This window comes from Falco naumanni, chromosome 20 (genome assembly GCF_017639655.2).
Source record: "Falco naumanni isolate bFalNau1 chromosome 20, bFalNau1.pat, whole genome shotgun sequence".
Taxonomy (NCBI): domain Eukaryota; kingdom Metazoa; phylum Chordata; class Aves; order Falconiformes; family Falconidae; genus Falco; species Falco naumanni.
The window spans coordinates 1,616,198-1,623,891 of NC_054073.1; the positions used below are offsets into that span (position 1 = coordinate 1,616,198).

The 7,694-nt window shown below is 62.4% G+C and overlaps 1 protein-coding gene across 3 annotated transcripts; it reads left to right on the forward strand.

The window, feature by feature from the left end:
* Positions 1 to 86: 86 nt before the first annotated feature.
* Positions 87 to 7,676, forward strand: POLR3C (RNA polymerase III subunit C). 3 transcript variants are annotated; one of them, XM_040618613.1, is made up of 15 exons: positions 87 to 147; positions 1,144 to 1,320; positions 1,782 to 2,037; positions 2,360 to 2,545; positions 2,689 to 2,777; positions 3,180 to 3,284; positions 3,480 to 3,572; positions 5,117 to 5,197; positions 5,530 to 5,542; positions 5,623 to 5,738; positions 5,824 to 5,974; positions 6,085 to 6,186; positions 6,977 to 7,026; positions 7,116 to 7,265; positions 7,518 to 7,676. In XM_040618613.1, exons 2-15 carry the CDS (start codon positions 1,174 to 1,176, stop codon positions 7,659 to 7,661), a joined length of 1,683 nt encoding a protein of 560 aa, XP_040474547.1. In that variant the 5' UTR covers positions 87 to 147; positions 1,144 to 1,173; the 3' UTR covers positions 7,662 to 7,676. The 3 variants fall into 3 exon arrangements, with proteins under 3 accessions (XP_040474547.1, XP_040474548.1, XP_040474549.1); XM_040618614.1 differs by having other exon boundaries at positions 88 to 147; positions 5,530 to 5,590; positions 5,678 to 5,738; positions 7,518 to 7,667; XM_040618615.1 differs by having other exon boundaries at positions 89 to 147; positions 5,530 to 5,581; positions 5,678 to 5,738; positions 7,518 to 7,667.
* The last annotated feature ends 18 nt before the right edge of the window (positions 7,677 to 7,694 follow it).

Here is a 7,694-nt window from a genome sequence, read left to right on the forward strand (position 1 = left end):
GACGAGACGGCGCGGGTAGGGCGGCGCCTGGCCCGGTCCTCCAGGGCGGCCAGCGAGGCGAGGCCGTGCCACGCGACCGGAAGTGGTGGGCGGGAAACAGGAAGTGGCAGTTGCCATGGTGGCCGCAAGGGCCTAGGCTCGGCCTGGGTGAGTGGGAGTGTGGCGGGTCCCCTCCGACCGGGCTGCTGTCCCCGGGGCGGGGGGGAGGGTGTTGGGCGCAGGGACCCCGGCCGCTCTGAGAGGGCCACCCCACCTGGGTGGGGGACGGAAGGGACCCCGCCCCCTCTGACATAGCTGCCCCTCGAGAGGAGGACCTATGGATCCAGGCCCCCCTCAGACAGGGCTGCCATATCCCCCCGAGAGGGGCCACAGGGCCCCCTGTAACAGGGCTTCCGTCCCCTGGAGGGGGAGCTAGGGACCCCCAGCCCTGTGACATGGCTCCCCGTCGGGATGAGGACCTGTAGCCCCAGGCCCCAAAGGTAGGGCTGCCATCTTCCAGGAGGGGCCACAGGGACCCCTGTGACAGGGCTGCCACCCCCGGGAGAGGCCGCAGGGACCCCTGTGACAGGGCTGCCGCCCCCGGGAGAGGCCAGAGGGACCCTTTGACTGGGCTGCGACCCCCGGGAGAGGCCAGAGGGACCCCTGTGACAGGGCTGCCACCCCCGGGAGGGGCCAGAGGGACCCTTTGACTGGGCTGCGACCCCCGGGAGAGGCCAGAGGGACCCCTGTGACAGGGCTGCCACCCCCGGGAGGGGCCAGAGGGACCCTTTGACTGGGCTGCGACCCCCGGGAGGGGCCAGAGGGACCCTGTGACTGGGCTGCCACCTGCGGGAGGGGCCAGAGGGACCTTGTGACAGGGCTGTGACCCCCGGGAGGGGCCAGAGGAACCCCTGTGACAGGGTTACTACCCCATGGGAGTGGCCACAGGGACCAGCCACGTGCCAAGCCTCCATCCCCTCTCCATCTCACCCCAGCTGCGCCTACAGGGGTTGGTTTTCCTCACAGACCCACCTCCCACCCTGCATCCATTTTGGGGTGGGTTTCATCAGGCGGCAGCCCCCATCCCCCCCCCTCCATCGCCCCCCCCCCCCCCCCCCCCCCCCCCCCCCGTGACAGCTGTAACACATCAGCACTCTTCTCCAGCACTGCCAGCTGTTTGAATCTGCCATCGAGATGACTCAGGCAGAAATCAAGCTGTGTTCCCTCCTGCTGCAAGAACATTTTGGGGAGATCGTGGAGAAGATAGGGACTTATCTCATCAGGACGGGCACCCAGCCGCTGCGGATGATAGTCAGTGACACGGGGCTGCTGCTGGATCAGGTACGTCTGGAACCCACCCGCGTCGGCTTTAACCCGGGTGCGATCGGAGGTGTTGGATAACGCAGCCTGGGCCACTCTGCTGGCAGTCCAAGCTGTCAGTCACTGCCACTGCTGCTCCTGAAGGAGAAACTGGTAAGAAAATCCTTGAGAAGGACAAACGAGCACTTTTCTGCTTACAAAAGAAATGATCAGGTGGTTTTCCTTCAGCGGGAGAGACTCACTTAAAAAGTAGTCTGCGAAGGAGGAGAGTAACTGGCTTCTCCATGGGGAGCAAAGGCAGGGAATAGAGTCCAGAGTGACACGAGTGATGCGCAGGCGACGTGATGGTGACACAAACACCCGCAGCTCAGCACCGGGGAGGGCCACAGTGGGGGGAGAATGCTCCGCAACCGCTGCGAAGGGGGCTGAGCACAGCGCGGGCGTCCCTGTGGCGTAACCGTGCCCCGCTCTGCCTTGGGCAGGTGAAGAAAGCCCTTTGCGTCCTCATCCAGCACAACCTGGTGACGTACCAGGTGCAGAACCGAGGATTTGTGGAGTACGCGGCCCAGTGCAAGCGGGTCCTGCGGATCCTCCGCTACCCGCGCTACATCTACACCGCCAAGACCCTCTACAACGACACGGGCGAGCTCATCGTGGAGGAGCTGCTCCTCAACGGCAAGATGACGATGAGTGCGGTGGTGAGGAAGGTGGCGGACAGGCTGACTGAAACGATGGAAGGTGGGAAGCTCCTCTCCTTACCTGGGAGCGGGAGGAGGCGCAACGGCTGCCGGAGGCCGGTTTTACCCGGTGGACGTGGTACCAGAGGCTCTGTGGGCTGCGGTACAGTGGAAAACTGGCCCTGAACTTGGAGAAGGAGCCACCCAAAGTGGCCTTGCTGCCAGAGGGGTTGTAAATGCTGCCCCCCCACCCCAAAATGGCCTCTGAGCACCGTGTTTGTAGCGGTTCTCTGAGGACCACAGCGTCACCGCGTCCTCCGGAGCCGCAGGAGCACCGTGGGGCTGGCAGAGCTTGACGCCACCGTCTCTCTCCTCTGGCCTAGACGGGAAGACGATGGATTACGCTGACGTCTCCAACACGTTTGTGCGCCTGGCGGACACGCACTTCGTACAGAGGTGCCCAGCGGTCCCCGAAACCGTCGAGACCCCCAATGCGCCGCCTCCCCCTGCGCCCACGTTGGTGATCAATGAGAAGGACATGTACGTCGTGCCCAGGCTGAACCTCGTAGGTGAGGAGCCCCTCGTCCTCGGGGTGACCTTGGGTGCTACTGGGTGCTTCGGGGGATCTTGGGGGAGCGCTCGGCCACACGCTGTTCACCTGAAACCCTAACAATAGTTTTTCAAAGCAAACACCGTCCTTTGTGTTTGGCAGGGAAAGGGAAGCGGCGACGATCGTGCGATGAGGAAGAGAACGGCGAACACAAGGCCAAAAAGCAGAAGCAAGATGGAGAAAGCCCCGAGGTACTGGGGGCGCTGATGCAGCGTCGCCCTCGGCTCTCCGGGGCCGTAACGCGGAGCTGGGCCTGCGGCTCCTGGGAAGCTCGTGCCTGTCTCGTGCGTGTCACCTTCGCTGGGGACACAGCTCTGTCCCTGCGCTACCGAGAGCTGAGCTCCTTCCTCCTCTGAGCTTATGGGCTGGGGGGATCCAGCATCTTCCCAAAGGCATTCCCCTGGGGAAACCAACCAAGGAGTCTGGGGGCTCCTCTCCCTCCCTCGGTTTTTGGGCTCCTCTCCCCCAATTTGGTGGCTCCTCTCCCTCGGTTTGGTGGCTCCTCTCCCTCAATTTTTGGGCTTCTCTCCCTCCCTCGGTTTGGTGGTTCCTCTCCCTCCCTCAGTTTTTGGTGGCTCCTCTCCCCCTCACAGCCTCCACCCGACGATGGCATTTACTGGCAAGTCAACATCGACCGGTTCCACCAGCATTTTCGAGACCAGGGGATCGTCAGCGCCGTGGCCAACCGCATGGATCAGGTTCGTGGGGGCACTCGGAACCTCCTGCTGTCGCTCTCCACGTCACGGGGGGAGCTTGGTGATGGTTGTCATGGTGGGGAGGTTCAAACCCTGCCCCCGGGCAGGCAGGGGTGGCCCACGCTGGGTTCCTGCTGCAGGAAGAGCTCAGCACAACGCTCCCACACTAAAAACTTGTCTCCTTCCCCCCAAAACCAGACCAGCAGCGAAATAGTGCGGACGATGCTGCGGATGAGCGAAGTCACCACGTCCTCCAGCGCGCCGTACACCCAGCCGCTCTCTTCCAACGAGGTGGGTTCCTGCCCCTGAGATCGGGGTGTAGCTGAGGCCCTTCTCCGCTGCCACGGCTGCCGCACCAGCTTTGGGTCGCGCAGGAAAACTCTGTGGAGCACCTGCAGATTTAGGACAGCTGGTTATTCCGTGTTCCCCCCCAGGACAGCTGGTTATTCCGTGTTCCCCCCCCAGGACAGCTGGTTATTCCGTGTTCCCCCCCCAGGACAGCTGGTTATTCCGTGTTCCCCCCCCAGGACAGCTGGTTATTCCATGTTCCCCCCCCCAGGACAGCTGGTTATTCCGTGTTACCCCCCCCAGGACAGCTGGTTATTCCATGTTCCCCCCCCAGGACAGCTGGTTATTCCACGTTACCCCCCCCCAGGACAGCTGGTTATTCCGTGTTCCCCCCCAGGACAGCTGGTTATTCCACGTTACCCCCCCCCCAGGACAGCTGGTTATTCCATGTTCCCCCCCCAGGACAGCTGGTTATTCCGTGTTCCCCCCCCCAGGACAGCTGGTTATTCCGTGTTCCCCCCCAGGACAGCTGGTTATTCCGTGTTCCCCCCCCAGGACAGCTGGTTATTCCGTGTTCCCCCCCCAGGACAGCTGGTTATTCCACGTTACCCCCCCAGGACAGCTGGTTATTCCACGTTACCCCCCCCAGGACAGCTGGTTATTCCGTGTTACCCCCCAGGACAGCTGGTTGTTCCGTGTTCCCCCCCCAGGACAGCTGGTTATTCCACGTTTCCCCCCAGGACAGCTGGTTATTCCGTGTTCCCCCCCCCAGGACAGCTGGTTATTGCATGTTCCCCCCCCAGGACAGCCTGGTTATTCCGTGTTACCCCCCCCAGGACAGCTGGTTATTCTGTGTTACACCCCCCCCGGGGGCAGCTGGTTATTCCGTGTTCCCCCCCCAGGACAGCTGGTTATTCTGTGTTACACCCCCCCCAGGACAGCTGGTTATTCCGTGTTCCCCCCCAGGACAGCTGGTTATTCCAGTGTTCCCCCCCAGGACAGCTGGTTATTCCGTGTTACCCCCCAGGACAGCTGGTTATTCCACGTTACCCCCCCAGGACAGCTGGTTATTCCGTGTTACCCCCAGGACAGCTGGTTATTCCGTGTTCCCCCCCCAGGACAGCTGGTTATTCCACGTTACCCCCCCAGGACAGCTGGTTATTCCGTGTTCCCCCCCCAGGACAGCTGGTTATTCCGTGTTCCCCCCCCAGGACAGCTGGTTATTCCGTGTTACCCCCCCCAGGACAGCTGGTTATTCCGTGTTACCCCCCCAGGACAGCTGGTTATTCCACGTTACCCTCCCAGGACAGCTGGTTATTCCGTGTTACCCCCCCAGGACAGCTGGTTATTCCGTGTTACCCCCCCAGGACAGCTGGTTATTCCACGTTACCCCCCCAGGACAGCTGGTTATTCCACGTTACCCCCCCAGGACAGCTGGTTATTCCGTGTTACCCCCCCAGGACAGCTGGTTATTCCACGTTACCCCCCCAGGACAGCTGGTTATTCCGTGTTCCCCCACTTACATTCTCGCTGGTTTCCTCCCCTAGATATTCCGGTCTCTCCCAGCCGGATACAACATCGGGAAGCAGGTTTTGGACCAGTATCTCACCCTGTTAGCAGACGACCCGGTAAGACACGTGTGATTATTTTCGCTGCCCTGATTAAGGCAAGGCCTCGGCGGCGTAAGGAGGTCCGGTGCCGCTCGATGGCGCTTCCTGGCCGAACTCTGCGCCCCGCGTCTGCGCCGCCTCAAACCGAGGAAAAATCATTTTTCTACTGATATTTAAAAGATACTGAGAGTGTTAAAATAAAATATGGCCAACGTTCTTGGGCTGTTAAGATCGAGAGATATTTCCCGCCCCCTAAGATCTGTGTATTGTTTCTCACAATCAAGATTTTAAGAAAATCAGGGGGTTTATTACTTTGGGAGGTGCTAAACTGTTTTGTTTTTTTCTTGTAGCTGGAATTTGTGGGTAAATCCGGGGACAGCGGCGGGGGCATGTACACTGTCAGTATCCTTTGTGGGTTAACGCCCTGACCCAGCGTTTTCCAGCGCGTGAAACGATTCCCGAGCGCCGGTGTTCTCCCTTGACCTTGACCTTGTACAGACCTTCACAAGGCCCTGGCGTCTCTGGCGACGGCCACCCTGGAGTCCATCGTGGAGGAAAGGTGACGCGGCGATTTGGAGACCTCACGGGCTCGTGCCTGACCCTTTCCCGCTTCCGCCGCTGCTTTATTTCCCTCTCCCGCTCAGATTCGGTTCGCGCTGCGCCAGGATATTCCGCTTGCTCCTGCGAAAGAGGCACTTGGAGCAGAAGCAAGTGGAGGATTTTGCCATGATCCCGGCCAAGGAAGCCAAGGACATGCTCTACAAGATGCTGTCGGAGAATTTTGTGTCCCTGCAGGTGAGTGTGGCCACCCTGTCACGGGAGGGGACAGAGAGTGAGGACTGGGGAGATCTCAAAGGCTTCGAACGTCGCCCTCCTCCTCCTCCTCCTCCTCCTTCTCCCGGCAGGAGATTCCCAAGACTCCCGACCACGCGCCATCCCGCACCTTCTACCTCTACACCGTGAACGTCCTGTCCTCCGCGCGGATGCTGCTGCACCGCTGCTACAAGGTGCATCGCAGCCCCCGCCCGGGGCGCTGCCGATGACCCGCCAGGGGCTCTGCGCGGTCTGCCTGTCCCCAAAAGCCACCGGCACCGGGCTCGTCCCTGCCGGCTCCCACGTGGCCTCCAGCCACGCGAATGTTCCTCAGCGGGGGGAGATTCCGGCCCCCAGCACGCTCCTGCTCCGGGCGGTGGAGCCCAGGGGTTCTCCACCACCCCCACACGTGGTTTTCCACCACCACGGCACATGGTTCTCCACCACCACCACAACGCGTGGTTCTCCATCTTCACCACCACCACCATGTGTCGTTCTCCACCACCACATGTGGTTCTCCACCACCATCGCCATGGCACATTGTTCTCCACCACCATCATCACCACCACGGTGGCACGTGGTTCTCCTCCGCCACCAATGTGGTTCTCCACCACCACCATGGCACATGGTTCTCCATCACCGTCATCACCACCACCGTGGCACGTGGTTCTCCACCGCCATCTCTTCCACCACCACACACGTTCTCCACCACCACCAGCTCCTCACCACCACACGTGTTTCTCCACCACCACGTGTGAGCAGTGACGGCTGCTGGGCCACCCCCCGCCTCCCCTCACAGCCCCCAGCCCCACGAGCACCGGGGCTGGGTGTGACACCCCCCACCTCACTCTGGCCACTCTCCCAGCTGCTGCCGCGGCGGGTGGCAGCAGCGACGTCCCCATTTCACCCCCCCACCGGGTTGAGCTGCCGGCACGTGGCCACCCCCTACCCCACACACACCCCCAGCCCCATTTCTCTCCCCAGAGTGTGGCCAACCTGATGGAGCGGCGCCAGTACGAGACCAAGGAGAACAAGTGAGCGCGGGGCCACGGGTGACGCAAGGGCGGGGTGGTGGCTTTGGTGGGGACCAAAGCCACCGTTTTCTTCTGCCCCCTCCCCCCAGGAGGCTGCTGGAGAAGTCGCAGCGGGTGGAAGCCATCTTGGCCTCCATGCAGGCCACCGGCGCCGAGGACGCGCAGCTGCAGGAGATCGAGGAGATGATCACGGCCCCCGAGCGGCAGCAGCTGGAGACCCTCAAACGCAACGTCAACAAGTGAGCGCTGCAGGGGGGGAGGGACGCGAGTGGGCTGGGGACCCTCTCCATGGGCTGGGGACCCCATCAATGAGCTGGGGACCCCCTCCATGGGCTGGAGACCCTCTCCATGGACTGGGGACCCTCTCCATGGGCTGGGGACCCAGTGATGGGCTGAGGACCCCGTTGGTGAGCTGGGGACCTCACCTATGGGCTGGGGACCCCGTCGGTGGGCTGGGGACCCTGTGGGCCACCGCTGCACCTGCCCCCCAGGATCGACGCCAGCGAGAACCAGGTGGACGAGACCATCTTCGTGCTGGAGTCGTTCATCGAGAGCACCGTGAAGAGGCCCTGAGGGGGGAGGGGCGCGGGGGGGGGGCGGGGTCGAATAAAGCACGAGCCGCAGATGCCGCCTGAGCGTCCCGCGGGCACCGGGAACGTGTGTGGGGG

Bases quoted from the DNA above. Each gene is read 5' to 3' on its own strand.
- POLR3C (XM_040618613.1), top strand. From the start codon at position 1,174: ATGACTCAGGCAGAAATCAAGCTGTGTTCCCTCCTGCTGCAAGAACAT. The intron at 3,285-3,479 runs GTTCGTGGGGGC...CCCCAAAACCAG, and splicing joins TGGCCAACCGCATGGATCAG to ACCAGCAGCGAAATAGTGCG. The intron at 3,573-5,116 runs GTGGGTTCCTGC...TTCCTCCCCTAG, and splicing joins AGCCGCTCTCTTCCAACGAG to ATATTCCGGTCTCTCCCAGC.